Here is a 22,902-nt window from a genome sequence, read left to right as displayed (position 1 = left end):
AAAAAAATAAAAAAAATAAAAAAAATAAAAATGTGCACAATTTTTAAAGAAAAAGTTCTAAATGTTTAGTGAAGAACCTAAGAGATCTGGAAAAATAAGGAGTGACATCACATTTCCTGGGTGGAGAGACTCCATATTGCAAAGATGTGGATCTTCTCCAAATTAATCTGTAATCCAGGGCATTTAGCTAAACAATCCTTGTGCATTTGCTGTGTGTCCAGCACTGCTCATATACGGTTCTCCATCCTAGCAGATGCTCCTTTAGGGCATATGTTATCCTAATTTCCCCCTAGAGGGAACTGAGGCACCAGTCACAGAATCACACAGGTCATGAGTTGTGAAAGCAGGATTTTGAATCCAGGTCCTTAACCTTGAAGCTCTGGTGTTACCTGTAGATAATCATGTTTCTAAATCTATTTGTAGCAACATGGACTCTTCTCAAAAATATAGTGTTGAATGAAAAAAAGCAAGGTGAAAAATCGTGGCTTAGCAAGAAATCATTACTACAAGTAAAAAGCACCAAACGCTCATATTTTTTTCTGCTGGAAGTGCATGTACAAGTAAAGGCATTTTTTTTTTTCTTTAAAGGATTGGAAAACAATTTTGGATTCAATAGCATTTGGCTGTTGTCGTTAAGGTCTAAATTTTTAAGGATCGGTAGATGCATATGCTACTGTGAAGTGTTTAGAAATCACCTAGAAAACAGAGTGGAAACAAATGATAATGGGGATTAAGTCAGAGTGGCGAAAACATGTTACTACTTTCTTTTTGTTTTTCTGTATATCTTAAATTCCCAAGAAAGGAAAAAATGCTGATTTTTTTTTTTTCATTTTTCCAGATACAAAATTGGATTACAACACTGAGTAACCACCTCCCTTGAGAAGCTCTGGGCTGGGGGTTGGAGAAGAGAGAAGATGCGATAGTACCATCATCACACCGGACCTGTGGCAACAGTTGATCAAGTGGTAGAAGAAAACTCCCCGGGAAGGTGACATTCAAAGGGCTCCTCAGGAGGAGGAGGAGGAGCGGGAGGAAGATGGATCCTCTGGGGCAAATCCAGCTTGTGTGGGTAGAGCTGGAACTGGAGAGGTCAGCATCTGATCTTGGGCTTTGTCCTGAGGACACCGGGGAACCACCAAGGGTCTCAGGCAAAGGAGAGACAAAATGGACCTGACGTTTAATCCCACTCATTCCATGGTGTAGAGAAGGAATCGGAAGGGCTGAGACGCGAGGTGAGGCCGGGAAACCTCAAGGATGCTTTGGAAAATTCCAGGTGAAAGCTGACCGGTCATGGCCATGGGACCAGCAGGAGGACACAGGAACAAGAGGCATTTGGAAGGCAGAATTGGCTGGACGCAGTGGCTTCTGGTCTGGAGGCTGGTGGGCGAGGGGGTGCTCTGGATGGGTGGGGACTGGGTGAGGTCAGGAAGCCTCAGGCTGAGTTCGGGTGGCCAGCTGTTCTGTCTTGGGCAAGCCCTTCAGCGTTGCTAATACATTCTGTCCTCTTCTGAAAACGGGGGCTCATCATTCCTCCGCCCTGGGTTGTGGGAGGATTAAGGAGATTAAGACACATGGCAAGTGCTTGGCACAGAGCCTGGTACTAGATGAACAGGAGATCCTGCCCCTCACTCTCAGTTTCCCATCGCCCCATGCCCAGCCATCCCCAATGGCCTTGTGTTCCCTTGACCCACTTAGACAGGGATGAGGAAGGAATCCACCCTCTGGCTCCATCCTGCCCCCCTTCTCCTGCCCCAGAGGGAGGGATCCATGGACTCAGGTCGGAGCCCCGGATTAGCTGTGTAATCCCCAGCTCTGTCTGGGCAATCTCTTTCCCTGCCCAGGAGTGGGGGCCTGCTGGCTGGGGGCCAGAACGGCTGGGCCCTGGGCCTGGTACTCAGACCTCAGCCAAGGTGCCGATGATTTGGTGCCTTTATTGGGACTACCACTGACATCTGCAATGAGTGTCACACGTGTGTTAGTTGTTCTGTGCATTTGTGGTGAGGGGGTGGGGGTGGGGGTGGGGACAGGGCACCCCAGAAAGGAAGAAAGGCCTCGATTTGATTCCATCTCTACCACTAGGCAGCCGCATGCGCATGGACAAGAGATGAAACCCCCATGGGTCTCCATTTTTTTTCTCATGTATAAAGTTAACTCTGTTCTAGGCTGCTGTGGGGAGTATTTGAGAAAATAAGAACAGATGAGTTTGTAAGTAGCAGGAGAGCAAAAAAAGGACGGCAACGGGACAAGAGAATAGAGGAGCCAGAAAGAAAAGACTGAAAAGGTCATGCTTGTCACCGGACCAGGGTAACGTCTCACAGCCAAAGCGTGCCAGCAAACTGAAAAGACAAGAGCTAATCAGTCTTCCGAGACTTCCAGAGAAAGCAAAGGACGCATGACCTCCTCAGGCCCGGGGAGCACAGAGTAAGGGGAGGACAGTAAAGTCCCAAGAAGAGGAGGTCCTGGGCAGGGGCTGCGTGGGTGAGGTTGTCTGGGCCTGATGACTCTGTTGGGGGAGAGGCGGAGTCCTTAAATGCCAGGGGGGGCTGGCTGTGAAGGCTGTAGGGGCCACTCCCAAGATTTCAAGCGAGAGTGTCAAGTGCCAGGCTCTACTGATGGGCTGAGGATGGAATTGGCTGGGAGAGCTTAGCACCGCGGGCAAGAGGATGTGCCACTCACTGACCATCTCCACCATCTCCACTCTCTCCACTCTCTCCGCCTCACCGCAACCTAAGACCTCCACCAACTATCCCCTGCCTGCCTCTGGAGCTGTCCCTGCTCTCTGCCCCTACTGAGCAATACTTCCCTGAGCCCAAGGGTGCCCAAAGTGGGGCTGGGGAGAGATCAGTCAAGGCTTGGACTAGGACAGAATAATCACAACGCAATCATGACGGTCGTCGGGCCGTAACCAGTCTGATTTCTCCTTGGGCCGTACACCTGTGCATACAACAGGTGCACATTAAATGCAGAACCTGTAGAATGTGGAAGACACCAGAACCCAGCAGAAAGCGTCACGCCACGTTTGTTTACTTGGCGTTTAAAATAAAATGGAAAAGAAAGAAAAAAGAAAAGAAAAGAAAAGAAAGAAAAAGAGAAAGTCTGGGGTCCGGGAGCACACGTTAACAGGCCGGACAGAAGAGCGAGAGGTTAAGCGCCAACTTCCAGAGGGTGGAGGGCGGGCCTCGAGGCCGATGGGACTACATTTCCCAGCAGCAGCCGCGCCAGACTTCCTCTTACGTGGAAGCGGGGCCGGGGCCGGGGCGAGAGAGGCGCAGGGCAGCTTGGGCGCGCAGCCGGCGCCAGGGCGCGTGACGTTTTTCCTGTGCGCCGCATAGCGTCCCCGGCGCGCCGGTTCCTCAGCTTCGGGGCCGTGAAGGTGACAGCGGGAGGTGACTGAACGGTCTCCCGCGATGCTGGCGACACGGCGGCTGCTCAGCGGGTCGCTTCCCGCTCGGGTGTCTGTGCGTTTCAGCGGCAACACGGTGAGGCCCGGCCTGACTCCGACCAGGGGTGTCCGAGGGCCCGGTCTCGCTGCAGTGCCTCTGCGCGCGCCGTCTCTTCGGTCTGTAGTGCCTTCTAGAGAACCCTCATTTCCCCAGCCCAGCAGGAAGGTTGCCGCTCCAGCCTAGGTGTAGAGGGGAATGGGTCCCAGTGGAAGGCTGACTTCCCCAACCCTCCGGCTCCTTGGCTTCCCTGTTTAACAGCCAGGCGACATAGCGGAAAATTTTGCAGGTGGGAAGCGTCCTTGTCTCGTTCCTTCCTTGGCATAACCTTATGCAGGGTAAAGGTGTCATTGCCCCATTTTACAGATGCAGAAAACAAGCTTTGGGGAGGATGTGCGTCTCCTGATGCCCCATACAGCGTTCTGCTCCCTGTAATGACTTTAAGGGGATGGGAGTCTGGAAGCCAGGTACCCTTAGCCCTCACCTGGGGTGCTTGCCACTGGGTGATGTGGAATTCCAGACCCCACTTCTCATCAGTTTTATCTGAAGTGGGTCTCCCTCCATCACCTTGTATCCCAGCCCAGTGAAGCGTTCCTTTTCCATCAGTAAACACATTTTGTTTCCAGCAGAGTTAGTAATGTAAGGCCCTGGTCTGACCAAGTTTTGGTCCAGCAGGATAACCAGGCAAGTGAATGGACACTTCACACTGGGCGCAGGGAGATAGTATGGTGCTGTGGTTCAGGTGTGGGCTTTGACTACAACAGGCCTGAGTTCCAGTTCCATCTACTGCTTTTGGTTGTGTGCCCCTCCATAAGTTCTATTTGTTCTTAACCTCAGTTTCCTCCTCTATAACAGGGGAAATCGTTCATGTCTTAAGGTTATGAGGATGAAATGGGGTTTTGGATGTCAGATGCTTAGCCTAACGCCTGCTAATCAGGAAGTGCTTACTAAGTGGTGGTGGTAGTATGATGCCACGAAGGGTTCTGAGGCTTAGGCCCCTAACCTCTCCTCAGCCCAGCCCCATCTAATCAGGGGGACCCAAGAATCTGTAACTTATGGCCAGGCCCTTCATGGCCCCAGAACTGTCCTGGGACTCCTGACCCTTTGTGTCTTCAGACAGCACCCAAGAAAACCTCATTTGGCTCGCTGAAGGATGAAGACCGGATCTTCACCAACCTGTATGGCCGTCATGACTGGAGGTGAGATGGTGGTGTCCTTAGCTTGGTGGGTGGTCCTGGAGCAGAGCCTCCCCTTCAGTGCCTTTCCCACTCTGTCCAGGCTGAAAGGTGCCCAGAGTCGAGGTGACTGGTACAAGACAAAGGAGATCTTGCTGAAGGGGCCTGACTGGATCCTGGGTGAGGTCAAGACATCTGGCTTGCGGGGCCGTGGAGGTGCTGGCTTCCCCACTGGCCTCAAATGGAGCTTCATGAATAAACCCTCAGATGGCAGGTATGTGTAGGGAGGCAGAGCTGGGGTTGCAGGAGAAGCCTTGGAGGTAGCTGTGGCTTACCTGGGCCTTGGGGCTGTTTTCCTTGGAAACTTAAGACTGAATGAATGAGAAAATGTCACCAGAGCTTAAGTAGGTGGGACTTAGTTCTATCTGGTCTTCCTCAGGGGTAGCAGAATCAACACAAGATTTTGACTCAGGCATTGGTCAATTCTGCCTTCTAATTATATAGTTTTGTGCAGTCTCCTGGTCTTTTTGAACTCAGTTTTCTTTTTTGTAAGTAGATATTATATTGTGCAGGGATTAAATAGATAGTATTCATACAGCTTTTGGCCCTCACATTGATGGCACATAGAAAGCAAATGTTATACGTCAGCTGCTTTACCTCCTTTTGACCCCAGAGACATGGCAGAGGTTCAGGAAGGTTCTGTGTGACCAAGAGCAGATTCTGGGCTCTTAGGAAAGCACAAGGGGACATTTGGACCGAGCAGAACAACCTTTCCTGTGGTCATAGCCATCCAAAGATGTAATAGGCAGTGAGCTCTCTGTCATCGATGGTGAGCAAGCAGAGCCCCTGGGAACATGTTGGGAGGACAGGGAGGGACTGGCTATCAGAGGAGACCTCTTTGAGGCCTCCTTGGGTGGAGTGGGGTGGCGTGTAGTTGAAGGCCCAGCCTTGGTGGCCCTATAGCCTCACTGATACGCTGGTACCCACAGGCCCAAGTATCTAGTTGTGAATGCAGACGAGGGGGAGCCAGGCACCTGCAAGGACCGGGAGATCATGCGCCACGATCCCCACAAGCTGGTGGAAGGCTGCCTAGTCGGGGGCCGGGCCATGGGCGCCCGTGCTGCCTACATCTACATCCGAGGGGAATTCTACAATGAGGCTTCCAATCTGCAGGTGGGAAAGGGGAGGGGCCTCCGCAGAGGGGAGGGTGCTCAGTGTGTGTGGCCCCCAAAGCCACCTCCAGGCTCTTTCTGTATGTTTCAAAGCCTCAACTTGGGAGGCTTTCAGGACTCTGTGACTCCTGGGGCAGGGGTGGGCTCGCAGGCATTTTTCCTGCAGAAGGGTCAAGGGGTCATTTCAGCCATTCTGAGCTTGGTGGCCCCTGTAATGATGGGTCTAGGGCCAGAGTCTCACACCATTCTATTAGGCTCTTGCCTTAACAGTGAGGAGGGATACGGCAACAGCACTGGGACAGTGCCTGGCACATAGTAGCAATTATGTATAAGTGTTATTGCTACATATTTAAAAACCAACCTCAAGAGTCTTTTCCACTGTTGCAGAAGTTGTACTCGCTCATTATAAAGATAGGAAACCGTACCCGTACACAAATCTTCCACAGATCCACTATCTGTAGGAAACTGCTTATTAAAATTTTCATGATTTTCTCAGCCTTTCTTTTAAAAATACATGTAGTTGGAGAATTTGTTCAGTGTTGTTATTACAAAAGTAGCACACACATTGTAAAAGTCCCCACCCCTCTCTCAGAGCATCCTCTGCTCATGTCCAAGGGGAGCTTTGCCTGGACTTTGGTGAACATGGGCTCCTGGGCCTGTGCCCCTCCCCACCACACAGTGTTCCTGGGCTGGCGGGAGTGGTGCCCTCACATTCCTGTCCCACAGGTGGCCATCCGAGAGGCCTACGAGGCTGGTCTGATTGGCAAGAATGCCTGCGGCTCTGGCTATGATTTTGATGTGTTTGTTGTGCGTGGAGCTGGGGCCTACATCTGTGGGGAGGAGACGGCACTCATCGAGTCCATCGAGGGCAAGCAGGGCAAGCCCCGCCTGAAGCCACCTTTCCCTGCTGACGTGGGTAAGAGCTGGCCTGATCCTGGGCCTTGTGCTGTGTCCTGTGGAATCCCATCTGGCTTCGGGTCCCCGCTGGTCATTCTTTTTTTTTTTTTTTTAAAGATTTTGTTTATTTATTTGACAGAGAGTGACACAGCGAGAGAGGGAACACAAGCAGGGGGAGTGGGAGAGGGAGAAGCAGGCCTCCCGCCGAGCAGGGAGCCCGATGCAGGGCTCGATCCCAGGACCCCGGGATTGTGACCTGAGCCGAAGACAGACGCTCAACGACTGAGCCACCCAGGCGCCCCCCCGCTGGTCATTCTTAGGGGATTTCTGAGTTCCTTCTGGACTGGGGGCCAGAGTAGGGTGGTAACAACATAGAGGCTCTGCCTTCAGTCCCTCATGCCCCCATGTCAGACACCAAGCTCCTCTCCAGCCCTCTAGGGTCTAGGGGGAGAGGGGTGAAAAGGCAGTGCAGTGCCTGCTAGAGTTCGGGGTCTAATCGGGGATGGGATGACAAAAGGGTGAAGGGGAGCTGGGTCACAGAGCAGGACCCTAGGACAGACCCCACTGCTGGGAAACCTCATCGAACCTGTCCCCACCCTCTGGTGGCCACCAGTCCCTCATCCCATTCCTCCACAGGAGTGTTCGGTTGCCCCACAACCGTGGCCAACGTGGAGACAGTGGCTGTGTCCCCTACCATCTGCCGCCGTGGGGGTGCATGGTTTGCCAGTTTTGGTCGTGAGCGCAACTCGGGCACCAAGCTGTTCAATATCTCTGGCCACGTCAACCACCCTTGCACCGTGGAGGAGGAGATGTCTGTACCGCTGAAGGAACTGATTGAAAAGCATGCTGGTGAGGCCTGGGGCCACCCAGGGCCGGAGCAGGGCAGGAGCAGGGCAGGATGTCCGTGAAGAGAGCCAGGGTGGGATGGCCTCCTGAGGCAGCTCTGCGCAGGGGCTGACAGGTCCTGGGGTCAGGACTAGGCAGGTGTGCTGGTCCCAACCCTGACCATCCATCCTTTTGGGGACTGACTGTGGTCCCAGGGGGTGTCATAGGTGGCTGGGACAACCTCCTTGCTGTGATCCCCGGTGGCTCATCCACACCACTGATCCCCAAGTCAGTGTGTGAGACGGTGCTCATGGACTTCGACGCGCTGGTGCAGGCGCAGACGGGCCTGGGCACGGCCGCTGTGATTGTCATGGACCGCTCGGTAAGGGCCGCCTCTGCTCCCCACCCAGTCAGTACCCCTCCCTGGGGCATTGCCAGCTCTTGGATCCCAGTTCCTGTGACCTGAGATACAGTCAGGTGGGATAGGAGAGAAATCGTCCCCGAGAGAATGCCTGTTGGGGTCTGGGCAGTGCCGGATGTCCGGGGTCGGAGAGGAGGCGGCCAGAACACTGCCGGAATCAGCGGGGTGCTGCTGGGGGGCTGAGGCTCCGGCCTAGGGGCCTGCTCATTGTCTCTGGTCACCCCAGACAGATGTTGTGAAAGCCATCGCCCGCCTTATTGAGTTCTACAAGCATGAGAGCTGTGGCCAGTGCACCCCATGCCGCGAGGGTGAGCACCCGGGGCGGGGTGGGGGCTTTCTCTGTGGCTCACCCTAGGCCTAGGTTGGGCACATGGGCAGAGGTTGGGTGGGCTCTGGACACTGAATGGACAGCTGCTGCTTCCCCGCCGGCCGTAGCTTCTCTCGGCCCCACCCTCCCCATGGCCCACACCCTTGGAGGGCTATTCCCCACGCCCTGGCTGAGGATCATCGGGCCCTCTCTTGCTGCCGTGGCTGCAGGTGTGGACTGGATGAACAAGGTGATGGCCCGCTTTGTGAAGGGGGACGCCCGGCCAGCCGAGATCGACTCCCTCTGGGAGATCAGCAAACAGATAGAGGGACACACCATTTGTGCCCTGGGTGATGGAGCCGCCTGGCCTGTGCAGGTACTCGCTGCCCTGCTTGTGGGCACTGGGGTGGGGGTGCTGAGGGCTTAGGGTACTGGGATTTTCAGCTCTGCTTCACCGTGTCTCCTACTCGCCTCCAGGGCCTGATCCGCCACTTTCGGCCGGAGCTTGAGGAGCGGATGCAGAGGTTTGCCCTGCAGCACCAGGCCAGGCAAGCTGCCTCCTGAGCCTGCTGCCTTGCGCTGATGTCCATCTGTCCAGATGGCTGGACAATAAAGTCACTGCTGCCCACTCTCCTGATGCATCTTTTCTGTGGCCTTGCTCTTTACTCTGCCACTGTAGCCCATTACTCATGGAAGTCTATTTCCCAGACAGAGTTAGAGGCTTCCCATACCCCGCTTGGACCCCACTTGTGGGTGGGGATAGGTCAACTCAAGGTCATGTCATGAATCCACACCTTGGCTTCCTGTGGGTCAGTCTGGTCAGTCTGTCCTAGATCATCTTGAGCGCCCATCCCTCAGTGCAGATGGCAGCGGCGGCGGGAACGGGGCTTTCCCAGTGTGACGAGGGGAAAACAGTGGCCTGGGGTCCAGACCTGGGCCTGGCCCAGTGTGGGCTTCTGGAGGGTGGGAGCAAGGAGAACAGGGCCCAGTCTGCCCTGTGAGGTGATGGGCAGGGAAAAGAGCAGACTCGGTCTGGTCTGGTTTGCAGGTTTATTCTTGCTTCATGATTGGCAGTGGGGTGAATTTGAAAGGGGGGGTAAGGAAGCAAACAATTTGGCATGGGGTTGGGCACGGTGGGTGGGGCAGCTCCAGGTCCTCCCAGCTCTACGGGTCAGTTTTGGGGAGGGTGGTGAGCAGGGCCAGGCCAGGTACCCCTTCTAGTCGCTGAGCTCGAGGGGCGTGCCGTCCAGTGGGTGCCACAGCTCCAGTCGGCGGTCACTGCGGCCCAGGCATTCACACCAGTGCCGCTGGCGTTCCCCGCCTGCCTGGCTACTCAGCTGTACCCCGCCTGGGTCGGGGGACAGGGGTCAGGAGCCATGTGGGAGCCCATTGGGTCCCTCACCCCGCTCCCCCGCATTCTCACCGATGAAGTCGTCAGCTGTGCCCAGGTCATAGTCCCATACAGACACCAGCAGCGTTTTCTGGGCCAGCTCCTCCCTCGGGCCTGCGTAGAAGAACTCCTGCAAGGAAGGGGGCAGAAAGGCAGGAAGGAGGGGGCCTTGAGTCCTTTACAGGTTCAGAGACAGGCTCAGGGAGGTGAGTTGCTCTGGTTAGGGGACCGGACTTGTGCTTTCTGAGTGAGACAGAACACCGACCTCCCCAACCCCAGAGCAGCTAGGACTGCCTCCATCTGACCTTGGCCTACCTCATTGAACTCGGGGTTCAGGGTCTTCTTCCGAACACTGGTCTTGTATTTAGATCTCTTCCCCACATTTGGACACAGGAGACTGGTTGGGAAAGATGGGGTCAGGTTAGGTGTGGCCCTGGAGAGGGGCTCTGGGGAAGCCCCGCTGCCCACCTGCCTGTCCACCGTGTACACTCACAGGCGGACAAAGGGGTCCGAGTAGCCGTTGGCATCCATGGGGGCGAGGTGGGCGCAGCGCAGCACACCCACCAGCAGGCCGCCCTGCCGAGAGCTGTAGCACAGGGACAGCAGGATGCACCCGCGCTCCTCCCCTGCGGCCTCCACCTCCTCCTGCAGGGGTGGGCTGTGGTCAGCGGGGGCAGCCCAGAGCCCGCCCACCCGCCACTGTCAGCCCCCACGGGACAACTTGAGCTGGCTGCAGAAAGATCAGGGGCCAACAATTTGATGTCATGATTCTGCTTCCAAAACCAGTCACTGGCCTGGTGCCCTGGAAGGGAACTTCCAGATCCAGCGGACCCTCCAGGGCCTGCGAAGGGGAGGGGCTTGCTCAGACCACGGTACTGGTCAGCCCAGGGCATCTTTGTCACGGAGGGGAAGGGGGCTGGTGTCTGAGTGGCACAAACATGCTAGGAGCTTCCTAAGTGGCCTCTCACTAAGCGCCCATCGCCACCCTCCCCCGTGTCACAGAAGCAGCTCCAAGAGGCTGTTCTCTACCCGACTGACATAGAGGTCACTAAAAAGCTACAAACCCCACCCTCTTCACCCCCCCACCGCCCAGGGGACTGAATGGCCTTTGCCACCCTCAGCCCCTGGTGCTTGCAAAGGACTTGGGGAGGATGCCCAGGAAGAATGTGCTTCTCCCGTACTTAACATAGGATTCAGTTTACAGAAAGCCTAACCGCCTTGCTCACATTCACTTCTCAGTAAAGGATATTCCATAAAAGCACCGGCCTGGCACAGTGGTGCTTCTGTGTCGCGGGGCTGGGACAGGAAGTGCGCCTCTCAGGGGGCCTGCCCCACCTGGGTGGGACTTGCCAGCCTGGCCTTGGCTAATTGGCAGGTGCAGCAACTTGCGGCTCCACCAGGGGGCAGACAGCAGCACCTGGCCCTTCTGTCCTAGAGGAGCTGGGGAGGGCCTGCCCTCAGCCTTGCAGGTGCCTCGCCCCAGCTGAGCTGGGGGTGGGGTTGGGGTTCTGGCCATGCCTTTGGTCTTTGGCATAGGGCCCCCTGCAGTCATCTCTGCCTCCCGACAAGGGCCTGTCTAGGGCTACTAGCCCCAGAAATGGTACCCACAATGCCCTAGGGATCGACCTAGAAGCCAGGGAGCCCCACCTGCTGTCCATTCTCTCCTGGACCTTGACCTGCCCTCCCAACTTGGGCCATGGACAGAGCCCACCAGTTTCAGCCTCTGCTTCCACCTGGCTTGTGTGTCTGCTTCTGAGGGCTTTGCTTGACCCAGTACCCAGTAGTTGCTCTGGGCTGCTCTGGCCGGGGTGTCACCCTCCCTGCCCAGGCACTGGGGTCTGGCTGTTCCCTGGGGCTACGAATGCTAGGGCCTGTGAGAGAGATGGCCTCAGTTTCCCCAAGCCCACCTGGGCCTGAACACACCCCCTCAGCCCACCTCAGGCCCTGCCTGATGCACTTCAGCCTGGGCCCCCAGGCCTGCCCCCCCCATCCCTGCTTGGTCCCACCGTCCTACCCACCTCTTCATACAGGGACATGCCACGGGCTGTGTCCAGGCTCTTGGGCCTCTTGGTCTGAAAGAGCAGAGAGCCTGGTCACCTTGGCCAGACATTGCCCAGGGTCCCCCTCCTTGCTCCTCCCCTTTCCAGCTTCCCCACCACAAGGATCTTGGTACCCACACCCCAACCTCTGCCAGCCCCACTCACCGGCTTCCGCTTCTCCAGACACACATTGAAGCTCCTGGCTCGATTGGGCACCAGCTTCCTCAGGGGCACCCGCAGCTCCCCCAGGGGAAGCGCCCGCCGCCGTCGCCGCAGCCGTGGGTCCTCACACACACACAACCTGGTGGCCCCCCGGGTCAGCCCTGGCCGGGCAAGCCTCCCCCCACCCCCCACCTCAGCCTTGTCGCCTTGTGGCCCAGGCCAGGTCCTCACCGCAGAGTCTTTCGCCCCGCATCCTGGCAGGTGAAGCCATGATAGGTGAGTGTCTCCTCCCAGACAGGCCCCCTTGTGCCCCGAACCGTGCGGGTCCGCAGCTGGCTGGCCTGGGGGCAAGGTAGGGTGGATCAGGGCCTCCTTGGGCCCCAGAGCCCCACTCTGGCCCACCGCCCTGGTAGGCCCCCCATTGCACATCCCAGCAATGGGGAGCTCCATGCCTGATGTCCAGGTTTTGGCGGGGAGGGGCAGGGCAGGGCCAGGTGGGTGTTCTGGGCTGGGTGTGGCCAAGGGGCATTAGTAGGGGCCTGGGTGTCACCCACACCTTGCTGGCCCCTGGCAGCAGATTGGCTTTGACATAGGTGTCCACAGAGCCCGAGGCAGGTGGCTTGAGACCCTGAAAAGAGACAACGAATGTGAGGCAGGCCTGTGGCCCAGGCCCTTTGCCCATAGACCCCCGCCCCCATCCTCACCTTGGCACGGTGAGCCGTGCAGTGCAGGGCGCTGTTGTCCGTGTCAAAAAGAAGTGTAAACTCGAGTGTTCCCAGGGCAGCTAATGGCAGGTGGCAGGCAGGGTCAGCTCCTACCTCGACCCCTGCCCCGTACCCCAAATGACACCATGGCTCCTGCCCTGCCCCTCCCCGGTCGGATGCTTGGGATGCCCCAAACCCTACCCTGGCCAGGCCAGGCCAGGAGTGCTCCCCTGGTCCCCTGCCCCCACTCACTGCTGTCGTCTGAATCTCCCTCTGGCTCTGGGTCAGGCTGCGGCTGGGGTGCAGAGCGTATGGCCGGGGTCACTGCAGGGTGCGGCTCTGGGGTGCACAGGGTGTGCTTAGTGAAGGGGTAGAAGTGTGGGAAATAGTCGGAAATGCAGTGGATGGGCCGGATGGGGCCGGGGTTCACATTGATGGCCATGTGCTCCTGCATGCTCACCCGCTGTGGCTGCCCCCTGCTCCCTGCCGCAGTGCCTGCCATGGGGGCTTGGACATGGGGGCAGGGACTCAGAGAAGCCCCCACGGGCTGGAGACGGGGGGAGTGCAGCGGGCCAAGGAGCCAGGGTGAAGAGGCATCCCTGAGGGCGCTGAGGGGGGTCTTGGGTGGCAGCCAGGACCTGAGGACAGAGTGCAGCATCAAAGCAGGTGGGGTGGGGGAGAAGTGGGGGGCTCCAACCTGAAGGAGGCCCCCGGGGTGCTGGTAGTTAGGCCCCTGGCTACTCACCGCTCTGTGAGCTCCTCCACCTGGTTTGGTTCGCTGAGTATAAGCCAGACTGGGGTGACCCTCAAGAGCAAGAGCCTGAGCAAAGGGCCTCCCAGAACCCGTGAGGGAGGGGGAAGGGGCGGGGCTCGGGAGGCTGGCACCTCTCTGCCCTCAACCCCAAGGGTCCCTTCTTTAGTGCAGGCGCTCAGCCGCCCACCTCCCTCACCCCCACTTCACACACTGTCAGAGTTATTTTTACTACCATCATGCGCCCTGCTCCCAGGTGAGGAGTCTGGAGGGCCAGAGATGACACAAGGGGTGTGAAGTGTGAGGGGCAATGGGAGGGGCCCGTGAAGGAAGGGGTAGGTGAGGCAGGAGGGATGCTGGGGGAGGGTGCACGTGGGGAGGTATGTAGGAGTGGATGGTGGTGGGGGGGGACACTTTGGGAGGTGTGGAAGGGGCGCACGGGAGGTGGAGGTGACAGGGCTCCTGTGGAGCGGGGATGGGCGCCCAGGGAGGAGACTCCAAGGAGGAGGGCGTCTGCAATCCGGGCCTCTTGCAGCCCAAGCTTTACAAAACACGAATCATATCACTTCAACACCTGTCTGCCCCTCTCCCAGCCTGGAACAAAATCCTAACCCACCACTGAAGCATGTCCCCTTGACACCCCATGGTGGCCCCTGAGTGGTGGAGCCCCTCCCCACCCCCACATTGCTAGTCTTGTTTCCTCGAACACCCCAAACTTTGTGCATATGCTGCTCCTTCTGCTCCAACTTCCCTCCTTTGCCCTTTGATCTGGCCTGCTCTTGCCCACCCTTGGTTTCAAGGTCACTCTGCAGGGGAACTTGGCTGGTTTTTTACCTACTCAACCTTCTCTTCTCTCTTCCCATTGGTCCTTTGGGGACTGCCCCTTCCCTAGTCTCAGTCTAGAAGGTTCATCCTGCTCCCCAGTTCTCTGCCCACAGACCCTGCCAAACAATTAATTCCAACTAGAGCAGGTCATGTGACAGGCTCAGGGAGGGCCAACGAAGTACAACTGGGTTAAACGGCCAGAGAGAGGAACTCTGTTTTCTGTTGATGGGACACTGGTGCTGTGCCACCCTACAGCTGTTGCCCTCCCCTTACCTCTCACCCCTGCAGAGGAGAGATTCTCCAAGAGTGAGGCTGACACAGTGGAAAGCGCAGTAAGAGAGAGCCCCTGAGCCCCTGGATCCAGCCATGCCTGAAGGTAGTGTATCTCGAGTTTATCCTCTTTTGGCAAAGTCGGCTAGTGGGTGGAGTTTCCTATCACCTGTCCTGGCTAATATTGCCCAGTCCACCATGACAAGGTCAGACTGCTTACCACCTCTCTCTGGTCTACATAACTGATGTATAATTCCACTATTATCTGTGATTAATTAATATACAATCACATGATTATGTGGGACCTGCTCTGAGGTCTTCCCCAGGAACTGAGTCACGCCCAGAGGCCAGGGCAGCATCTGAAGATAAGGCCCCAGCATAGTACCTGGTGCATGGTAGGAGCTGGGCGTCTTGGAACTTTGCAGTAACAAGTGGGGCTCCTCTTTGGATTCCTGCAGCCTGGCATGGGGTCAGCTACACACAGAGGTGGGAGCAGGAACTGGCTGAGTAGTGGCTGAGTGTGGCCTCTAGAGTCAGAGAGGGCTTGGCCCAAGTCCTAGCTTGGGGTGATCTTGGGCAAGGTGTCTCTTCTCTCTGAGCCCTCGTCTCACCGGCCAGGGCCAGCATTGGCCCCACCTCAGGGCTGTGGTGAAAGCCAAGTACCTGTACTTAATAAGTGCCCACTGGTCAGTGGGTAACAGTGTGATGGGACAGAGGCACCCCAGCCAGGAGGCCAGTTGTCCCATGGGGTCTGCCCAAAGTCAAGGCCCCAGTGCAGAAGATGCAGCTGCCACAGAATTGGTAAAAGCTCTTTATTCAGTCCGTGAATGGAGCTGGCCTGGCAGGGTGAAGGAAGGGGCTGCCTGTGGCCAGGACTTCAGCCCGTGGGCCGCTCTGAGCTGGCCAGGCGGGGCTGGTAGGCGCCAGGTGCCAGCAGCTGCAGGGTGAACTCAGTGATGACGGCCGTGAGCCCCCAGACACGGTGGGGCCCGTGCAGGAAGACAGGCAGCGTGTAGCTGAAGTGGCCATGCAGGCAGAAGTGTGTATACCCTTGGTTCTGCGCCTGCAGCAGGTGGGACAGGGGGAGTGCAAATACCTCGTCCACCTGTGGAAGGAGGCAGTGAGAGGGCGGATGGAAGACTGCTGTGGACAGAGCCTCCCCCAGTTGGTTGGCCCCCCCACCCTCCTCCCCACTCACCTCTTCAGGGTTGGGCCTGAGACTCTGGGGATCCAGTGGGCCCACACCAGCAAGCACTGGCACCACGCTGGCCTTTTGCTGGGGCAGGAGGGTGACAGGCAGTCAGGGGAGGCCTGGTCTTGGGGAGGGGAGCCTAGAGGGAGACCCCCACCTTTCCATCCAGAGCCTGTCAGCATTGGAGGCCCCTGCCCTTGAGCTCACTCCAGCCATGCTGACTAACTCAGGGCCCTCAAACTCGCTAGAGCCATCCAGCCCTCTTGGCCTTTGCAGACTGTTCCCTCCACTTAGAATAACCTTCCCTTACTTCTACTCCCCTAAAATCTCCCACTCATCATCCAATCCCTGCCTACCCTGTGAAGCCTTCCCCAACTCTCCTCCACCAAGCTGGGCAGAGCTGGCTTACCCCGAGGCCACCTCCAGCCCCAGAACTGAGCCTCAGGATCCCCAGTGAAAAGGAGCTAAGATACCCCTGGCCCCTCCCTGATGGGTTGTGTGGGGATGGAACAGGACCACCAGGCAGGTGTCTGGTGCTCCACCATGCCGTCTGCCTGCCAGAGGCCGTGACCACCCTCCTTGTCCCTGATGGTGGCCTCAGGGTCTGGCAGCCTTACCCTGTCGTGCACAGGCCGCAGGACGCCCCACACATGCTCCTCAGGCACAGTAAGGCCCAGCTCCTCGTGGGTCTCCCTTAGGGCTGTGTGCACCACATCCTGGTCAGTGGGGTCACATTTGCCTCCTGGGAAACTGATAAGCACAGGAAGCCTGGTCCTTGGTCTGTTGGGGCCTTGGTGGGTGGGGGTGACAGCTGTGGCAGAGGGCTAGTCATCCACCTAAGCATCTTCTGTCTCTGCCTCCAGTTTGTAGTGAGGCCTCGGGCAAGCCACATGACCTCTCCAGGCTCAGTTTACCCCCCTGAACGACAGGGGTAAGGGTGAAGCCCTGGAGTTCATACACGCAACTTTTGCCTATGGTGGCCCCAGTGGCGCTATGACCCTAGTGCGTCCCCAGTTTCCACCGGGGACGGGGGCGGGACCAGGGCGGGAAGCCAGGCAGCCCCGCCCCGCGAGCTGCTTCTGCTCCAGGATCCGAATCAACCCTGAGTCGCCGGCAGGGGGCGGGGTCTTGCCTTTTTAGAGAGGCGGGCACAGCTCCGAGAGGTGTCCCCAGCCCGAGGTGGTGCGGGACGCTACTCGAGGGGTCCGGCGTGGCGACCGGACTGGAGCACCCGCGGCGCCAGGCTCGGGGCGGAGGGACGCGGGGCGCGGCTCTCCCCAGACCCGTTCCCCAGAGGCGGAAACCCAGGCTCGGAGAGGCGAAGCGCCTTGCTCAGGTCCCTCCGGTCCTCCCAGCAGGGACAGGAGTTCCCTGCCGGTGTACCTGACGTCACCCTTGTGGCTCCCGGCCAGGCGGCTGGACCGCAGCGTGTAGAGCAGCGCCGGGACCCCGCGCACCGAGCACAGCGGCACCAGCACCGCGGCCGCCGCGGGGCGCGCGCGGAGCCGGGCCGTGGCCCCAGCCAGCAGCCGCCGGCAGCGTCGCTCACCCTCCGCTGACAGGCAGTCGGGCTGCATGTCCGGCCCCGCGCAGCCGGGACACGGAGGACGCCGGGCCTCGGGAGGGAAGGGGAAGGACAGCACTCGCACTCCGCGTCCCCCGGGAAGCTGGGCGGGGCCGCGGGAGCATTCTCCTCGCCTCGCCCCGCCCCGCCCCATGGGGCTCCGAAGCCGCACTGGCTATGCCTCTTGGGGGCGGGGCCTACGCAAGAGGCGGGGCCTCAGCGGAAAGGGGCGGGGCCTGAGGGAGAGGCCTGGCCTCCAGTTGGTGGGGCGGGGCCGGAAGGGGCGATTCCCGATGACTTGGGTTCCGGCAGAGGGGCGGGCCTGGGCTGAGGGCGGAACTGGCGTTGAGGATGTGGAGGGGGTGCCTCAGAGCCCGTGGAGCTTCTCGCGTGGCGCGCGTCCAGCTTCCGGACCCGGCCCTTGTGACGGCGGGGTTCGGGAGTCGGGGTGTCAGGCTTCGAGGCTTTGCCGGGCCCCGCGTCCCTCCACGCCCACGTGTGCCCGTCCCTTTCCTAAGGACCTAACGTGAAGTGCTCCAGGATGTTCGGAGTCAGCGTTTCGGGGATCCACGGGGCGCCCCTCCTGGAGGCCGGGGACGTCAGGGGCTGCGGGAGGAGTGCCCAGCCGGCTTCCCCTGGGGCTCCTCTCCTGGTTCCTCTGCGTGGTGCGCGCCGCGCCGTCGGGCTCCAAGCGACCCGTTCCAGCCCCAGGCCTTTGCCCTGCTTTTCCCACCGCTAGGAGCTTGTCTCCCCTCCTCCCCGCCCCTTTCCCTCGCAATTTCTGCTCCTTTAGGTGTTGGTTTAAATGTCACCTCTCTGTGAACCTCTCCTGCCTCAAGTCTTGATTGGATTCTCAAGTCCCTCCCCCTCCCCCCCCCCCCCCCCCCCCATCTTGGCCTGGCCCTTGTGGTCACTGCCTGTCATGTTTCTGCGTCCCTCCAGACCCCGGCTTCTCAGGACCAGGCCACCCCAGTCTTGGGCAGGGCACCTATACGTGGAATGGCAGGTGTCACCATGCTTTGCATTGACTTTGAGCAGCTGCCTCTTTGAGCTGCAGTTTCAGTCTTCATCTGGACACATAAGGCGGGAGCAGAAACTGCAGCCTCACTCAAAGCCCTGCCCCTTGGCTAGTGTCCACCTTCGCCATCACTGTGCTCCAAGGGATACCAGTGGCACTGGGCAGAGCTTTGGGATGTCTGCAGCCCGTTATCTGGGGTCTGGGTGTTCCTGGGTCCCTCCCCCCCCCCCCAGCCCCGGGGACAGAAGTGCTCGGACTATTCATGCCAAATGGTTTAATGTTGGGAGAAAGGGAGAGGTAAAGCAGGGTTTGGAGGAGTCACCCCTCAAGGCAGAAGGGGACAGGCTGGGGGGAGATGGCTGTTTCCAAGCCTGGCACCTTCTCAGCCTTGCTGTGATTCTGGACAGGTAGCCTCCCTCTCTAGGTTTCCACCTGCCCTGCTCTCCTTGGAAGGGGACAGGGCCTCTGTAGAGGCAAGGCTGGAGGGGGTAGTGTTCAGGGCAAGAGGAGTCTGTCCACAGGGCCCTCATCATCACTGAGGGTCCTGGACAGGCCCCAAGCACATGGCAGTGGGGGACAGGAGCCCCAGCCTAGCTGGGAGGGGCAGGCCCTCCTGATCTCTGTCAGCCTGGATATTGGGGAGCGGATATGGTGTTGGTCGGGCCCTTGGGATTCTGAGGGGACTTGAGGCTGCAGGGTATAGGCCCTGGTAGTTGAGGGGCTGGTAGGTGGCTGGGGCCAGCAGAGCCTCAGTGGGGGACAGCAGCTGATGGTGCGTCCGGGCAGATGTCCTGGAGTTGGAGGCCAGAGCTTTGCTGGGGTCTGAGGGAGGATATGGTGAGTAGACCCCAGACCTCCCCTTACATCCTCAGCCTCCCTTGTTCCTTCCCTGCTCCCATCCCATTCCTCCCCTTCTCAGCCTTTGCTCTTGCTCTTCCCTCTCCCTTCCCTCTTCCCCACCCTCTCTCATTATCTAAACCCTTCCCAGTTCTTCAAGGCCCGGCTCAGGAGCCACCTCCTCCAGCGAGCCCACGTGAACCTCCCACCCCTGCTCTTGGCACCTTGTCCCTGTCCTGTTCTCTCTGCCCTTGATCGCAAATTGTCTCAGAAATCTCTACCTCCTCCTCTTTGTCCACACAGGTGCCCTGTGGGCTTGCTGAACATTCTGAAGCCCCTTGCTGGAGGCCCTATGGCCCTGTCAGCTCACTTCCTGCCCACCGTGCATGCTCTGGTCCTCCGGGGGGCTAACCTTTTTCCTGCTCTGCGGGGCCTTTCAGCAGGCAGGAGCTGAGGCTGCTGTGACTCCGGGCCGGGATGCTGAGCAGGGCTCGTGGAGATACAGTCCTGAAGATGCGACAAGCAGGAATGGAGGCAGGAGGCCAGGGGGAGAGCCCAGGCCAAGGGTCGTGATCAGTCAGGCAGTGGGACCCCAGGACGAGTCAGTGGGCATGACCCTCAGAGAAGGGCAGGAGCCAAGGCCTTAGGAGAGGCCCCGGGGATGGGGGGTGAGGGGCTGGGTTAGGGCAGCCGGGCGGAGCTGTCAGGGCCCAGACAGTACCAGGAGTCCGAGTCAGTCTCCCTAAAGCCCTTGGCAAAAGGGTTGCTGGCGATTTTCAGCTGGGTGATCTGCAGAGGAGAAAGTATGGTTATGGGCCAGCCCTGAGCCAGGGAAAGGCTGTGGGGCCCCACATTCAGCCACCCCATCTTCCCTGGACACCCCAATCAGGAGGCCCTGGGACCTGGGCTCCTCAGCCCAGGAGCCATTGGGCATGATGGCAGGGGAATGATCGAGGGCAGAGGTCCGCTGAGTCCTAGAGAAGGAGAGAAGGGCAGGGCTCTGTGAGCACGTGGGAGCTCAGAGCCTTGGGCCTCAGTCTCCGTGCCTGTGAAGTGGGCTGGCAGCTGCCTCGTGAGCTGTGGCCCAACCCACCCGGTGGTTCTGATAGGCTGTCACGGCCGTGAACTGGGTCTCCGTGAAGATGAAGGACTTGAAGTTCTCCTGGGCGTAGCGCTCACTGTCCTTGCGTGGGTCCACGAAGACCACGTGGAACCGGGGCTGGTAGCGGTGCATGGAGTTGAGAATGATCTGGAGGGGGTTGCAGAAGGCGGTGTGCAGGGGAGGAGCAGCAGACCCTCCCCAAGGCTAAGTCCTCTGCAGGGCGGGAAGACTGCCTTTCTTATAATAGGGGTGCCGAGTCTGGCCTTGAGAGCCTACGGTTCTGTGGCAGGGCCCCTTTATGCCTGAGCATTTTTGCCACTTTGCCTTCTCTCACATCCACATCCCGATGTCAGCTTTACCTTCAGAAATATCCAGAATCTGACCACCTGTCCAACCCCACCACCTCCACTCTGCCTGATCACCATCATGTCCCCCTGGATTTCCTCAGCCACCTCCTGGCCAGTCTCCCTGCCTCCACCCAGCTTCTCTGTCCATTCTGTGCACAGCAACCCCAGTGAGGGGGAGCTGGGCTCCCCCTGCCATCAGGTTTCCACAGTGGCCCCAGGAGAGGCCTCCCTGATGCCTGTCACCCCCTGCTCAAAAGCCTCCTGTGACCACTGCACAGAGTAAAAGCCAGAGCCCTCTCCATAGACTACGGGCTCTGCAGATCAGCCCTGGCAGCCTCAGGGTCTCTCCAACCATCTCGCCTATTCACCCCACTTCAGCCACATGGGAGCCTCCTTGCACTTCCCCCATGGACTGGCCCAAAATTCTGCAGCCTCAGGGCCTTTGCACTTGCTGTTCTGTCCCCTGCAACAGCTCCCACTTCTGTGTGCACAGGCTGCCTTCCCCATTTCCTTTAGATCTCTCTTCAAATATTGCCTCAGCAGTTTCTAGAACCCCCCCCCCCGAATGGACAATTCACCTCTGTCTCAGCACCCCCTCCCTGGTTCCTTTTTCTCCTGGCATTTATCACCATCTGAGACACTACACACAGGACCTTCTGGATTCTTTGCTTACCATCTGCCCCCTACCCCAGGAGGTGAGCCCCATGGAGGTAGGGATCTTTGTCTGTTTGACAAAGTGGAAACAATGCTGTGTTCCTGCACCCACCATGGGCCTGGCCTGTGGTGGGCATTCCATAAACACTGTCTACAAGGAGGACAGTGTTTGCTGGAACATTCCCACACCTCCAGCCCACTTACCCACCTGCTTGGACAGTCCCCAGTGCTGTCCAACCCCTGGCCAGGTGAACTTGGCCACCAGCATTGGCCATCAGTAGCGGGTGAGGGTGCTGGGCACCAAGGCCCCTGGGTATTAACGACATGGCTAGCCCTGGTCCCAGGCTTCGTTATGATCAGGCCCCAGTGTCCCCAGCCCTGGCTTAACCCCTCCCCACCGTGGCTGGGCCTCACGTGGCCATTGTCGTCCAGCAGGTTGTTGGTCAGCTTGAGCTTGTCAAAGGACACAATCTGGCGCATCCACTGCGCGCCCTTGGCCGGCGAGTCCGGGTGGAAGTGCACACGACCAGGCGTGACTGGGTCTGCTTTGCCTGCCACCAGCCAGGCTGAGCTGTGAAAGGCGTACCTGGGGGGCAGAGCAGGTGGCAGGGGGGCCCCATCTGTACCCCACGGCACTCATCTGCTGCCCCCACCTGGAGCCAGGGCCGGCGGGGCAGAGGGGCCATCCCTCAACATTACTATAGTGCCCATGCACTATCCCCATCTTGCACATGAGGAACGGGAGACCCCAAGAATGCTGTCCGGCCTTGAGTTCCCTGTGGCTGCACTGGGCTAGCCCACTCTGCCTGCCCAGGCTAGCCCGCTACCCACCTGCTGCTGAGACTGTTGGCTGCCCTGAGCTGGGCTCCCGCCCTGCCTTCAGGCTTCCACTGTTGCCCCAGGATAGGCCTCCCTGATGCTGCTCCGACTGGCCCCTGGCTCCCCCCAGAGTGCAGGTAGGGGTCTCCTTCCTGGCTCAGCCCCTGCTCTCTGAGCTGCTTCCCTGGCCAGCCCCCAGACCTGTATCTTTTGTCGTCCAGAGGCACGAAGTCCATGAGCAGGGCATAGTCAGCCAGTGTGTCCATGCCCAGGATCTTCACCTGGAAGGTGGGAAACATCCTCCTGCAGGAGAGAGGTGCTCAGCAGCCCAAATGCAGCTCCAGCACGGCCCCCTGTCCCTGCCGCGCGCGCGCGCGCACACACACACACACACACACACGCCCGCTGCTCACACCTGCCGGCCTTGGTGACAATCATCTCTGTGCCCAGCTGGTTGAATTCCTCCCACAGAGTCTTCATCTCCAGCTGAACTGTCACACTGGACACACGTGGGTTCTTGGGGCCCTGCTTGCTGGGCTCAGCCACAACTTGGGCCCCTGTGGAGCTGGTGGAAGGGCCTGACGGGAATGGGGAGTCCAGCCGGGGCTCCCAACTGGAGCTGGTCATGGGCAGGGTGTAGGGCTCTGAGGACGCAAGTGCCCCAAGGCCAGCAGAGAGGAAGGCTGGGGAGGAAGGATGAAAGGCTTCTTGTCCCCCTGTTTGCCTCACCCCTTTGCCACCAAGCCAGCTCTCATCCTTCAGGTGGCACTTAAGTGCCTCTTCCTCCAGGAAGCCCTCCCTGACTGCTAGGCCTGTGTTCCCAGAGTCCCCCTGACTGAACATCACTTCATGAGGTAAATGCTGACTTAAAGCTCAGGAGGCCAGAGACAGGGCCTGTCTGGTTCCCCAGGGAATCTTTGAGCCATCAAGTGGCCTCATGGCTTTGAGCAAATTGTTTCACCCCTTGGATCCTCCGTTTCCATATCTGTCA

General features: G+C 58.8%; 4 protein-coding genes across 7 annotated transcripts; 1 reads left to right on the top strand and 3 right to left on the bottom strand.

Moving 5' to 3' along the window:
• The first annotated feature begins 3,279 nt into the window (after positions 1-3,279).
• NDUFV1 (NADH:ubiquinone oxidoreductase core subunit V1) lies at positions 3,280-8,874 on the top strand. 3 transcript variants are annotated; one of them, XM_021685134.1, is made up of 10 exons: positions 3,280-3,479; positions 4,557-4,639; positions 4,719-4,889; positions 5,605-5,788; positions 6,514-6,703; positions 7,321-7,533; positions 7,725-7,891; positions 8,157-8,238; positions 8,468-8,613; positions 8,715-8,874. In XM_021685134.1, the coding sequence occupies exons 1-10, from the start codon at positions 3,408-3,410 to the stop codon at positions 8,799-8,801; spliced, it is 1,395 nt and encodes a 464-aa protein (XP_021540809.1). In that variant the 5' UTR covers positions 3,280-3,407; the 3' UTR covers positions 8,802-8,874. The 3 variants fall into 3 exon arrangements, with proteins under 3 accessions (XP_021540809.1, XP_044775617.1, XP_044775618.1); XM_044919682.1 differs by having other exon boundaries at positions 3,331-3,452; XM_044919683.1 differs by having other exon boundaries at positions 3,331-3,479; positions 8,468-8,586; positions 8,775-8,874.
• A 405-nt stretch (positions 8,875-9,279) lies between these two features.
• Positions 9,280-13,592, bottom strand: LOC110576204 (double C2-like domain-containing protein gamma). The gene is made up of 10 exons (XM_044919507.1): positions 12,785-13,592; positions 12,533-12,612; positions 12,385-12,456; positions 12,060-12,169; positions 11,832-11,967; positions 11,646-11,699; positions 10,121-10,272; positions 9,943-10,024; positions 9,661-9,757; positions 9,280-9,585 (listed from the first exon to the last, which is right to left on the bottom strand). Exons 1-10 carry the CDS (start codon positions 13,188-13,190, stop codon positions 9,455-9,457), a joined length of 1,320 nt encoding a protein of 439 aa, XP_044775442.1. The 5' UTR covers positions 13,191-13,592; the 3' UTR covers positions 9,280-9,454.
• Positions 13,593-15,130: 1,538 nt separating this feature from the next.
• On the bottom strand, positions 15,131-17,272 carry NUDT8 (nudix hydrolase 8). Of its 2 annotated transcripts, none has more exons than XM_021685135.1 (4): positions 16,954-17,272; positions 16,188-16,320; positions 15,577-15,654; positions 15,131-15,483 (listed from the first exon to the last, which is right to left on the bottom strand). In XM_021685135.1, the coding sequence occupies exons 1-4, from the start codon at positions 17,145-17,147 to the stop codon at positions 15,256-15,258; spliced, it is 633 nt and encodes a 210-aa protein (XP_021540810.1). In that variant the 5' UTR covers positions 17,148-17,272; the 3' UTR covers positions 15,131-15,255. The 2 variants fall into 2 exon arrangements, with proteins under 2 accessions (XP_021540810.1, XP_021540811.1); XM_021685136.1 differs by having other exon boundaries at positions 17,120-17,272.
• Positions 17,273-18,684: 1,412 nt separating this feature from the next.
• On the bottom strand, positions 18,685-22,754 carry TBX10 (T-box transcription factor 10). Its single transcript, XM_021685273.1, has 7 exons — positions 22,327-22,754; positions 22,113-22,214; positions 21,507-21,678; positions 20,083-20,238; positions 19,711-19,778; positions 19,402-19,496; positions 18,685-18,974 (listed from the first exon to the last, which is right to left on the bottom strand). Exons 1-7 carry the CDS (start codon positions 22,752-22,754, stop codon positions 18,685-18,687), a joined length of 1,311 nt encoding a protein of 436 aa, XP_021540948.1.
• Between the last annotated feature and the right edge of the window lie 148 nt (positions 22,755-22,902).

This window comes from Neomonachus schauinslandi, chromosome 11, assembly GCF_002201575.2.
Source record: "Neomonachus schauinslandi chromosome 11, ASM220157v2, whole genome shotgun sequence".
NCBI classification, from domain to species: domain Eukaryota; kingdom Metazoa; phylum Chordata; class Mammalia; order Carnivora; family Phocidae; genus Neomonachus; species Neomonachus schauinslandi.
Note: the sequence above shows the minus strand (reverse complement) of the source record. Positions and strands in the feature narration are given on the sequence as shown.

What these genes read in the sequence shown, in the direction of transcription:
- NDUFV1 (XM_021685134.1), top strand. Translation starts at nt 3,408, where the DNA reads ATGCTGGCGACACGGCGGCTGCTCAGCGGGTCGCTTCCCGCTCGGGTG. An exon ending in TGCGTTTCAGCGGCAACACG is followed by an intron (nt 3,480 to 4,556) that starts GTGAGGCCCGGC and finishes TTGTGTCTTCAG; the next exon opens with ACAGCACCCAAGAAAACCTC. An exon ending in AATAAACCCTCAGATGGCAG is followed by an intron (nt 4,890 to 5,604) that starts GTATGTGTAGGG and finishes TGGTACCCACAG; the next exon opens with GCCCAAGTATCTAGTTGTGA.
- LOC110576204 (XM_044919507.1), bottom strand. Translation starts at nt 13,190, where the DNA reads ATGCTGCACTCTGTCCTCAGGTCCTGGCTGCCACCCAAGACCCCCCTC. An exon ending in GCGGGGCGAAAGACTCTGCG is followed by an intron (nt 11,968 to 12,059) that starts GTGAGGACCTGG and finishes GGGGGCCACCAG; the next exon opens with GTTGTGTGTGTGTGAGGACC. An exon ending in GCATGTCCCTGTATGAAGAG is followed by an intron (nt 10,273 to 11,645) that starts GTGGGTAGGACG and finishes CCACCCCTGCAG; the next exon opens with GAGGAGGTGGAGGCCGCAGG.
- NUDT8 (XM_021685135.1), bottom strand. Translation starts at nt 17,147, where the DNA reads ATGCAGCCCGACTGCCTGTCAGCGGAGGGTGAGCGACGCTGCCGGCGG. An exon ending in AGCCACAAGGGTGACGTCAG is followed by an intron (nt 16,321 to 16,953) that starts GTACACCGGCAG and finishes TGTGCTTATCAG; the next exon opens with TTTCCCAGGAGGCAAATGTG. An exon ending in TGCGGCCTGTGCACGACAGG is followed by an intron (nt 15,655 to 16,187) that starts GTAAGGCTGCCA and finishes CTCCTGCCCCAG; the next exon opens with CAAAAGGCCAGCGTGGTGCC.
- TBX10 (XM_021685273.1), bottom strand. Translation starts at nt 22,754, where the DNA reads ATGTTCAGTCAGGGGGACTCTGGGAACACAGGCCTAGCAGTCAGGGAG. An exon ending in CTGGACGACAAAAGATACAG is followed by an intron (nt 21,679 to 22,112) that starts GTCTGGGGGCTG and finishes TCTGCCCCCCAG; the next exon opens with GTACGCCTTTCACAGCTCAG. An exon ending in TGCTGGACGACAATGGCCAC is followed by an intron (nt 20,239 to 21,506) that starts GTGAGGCCCAGC and finishes AACCCCCTCCAG; the next exon opens with ATCATTCTCAACTCCATGCA.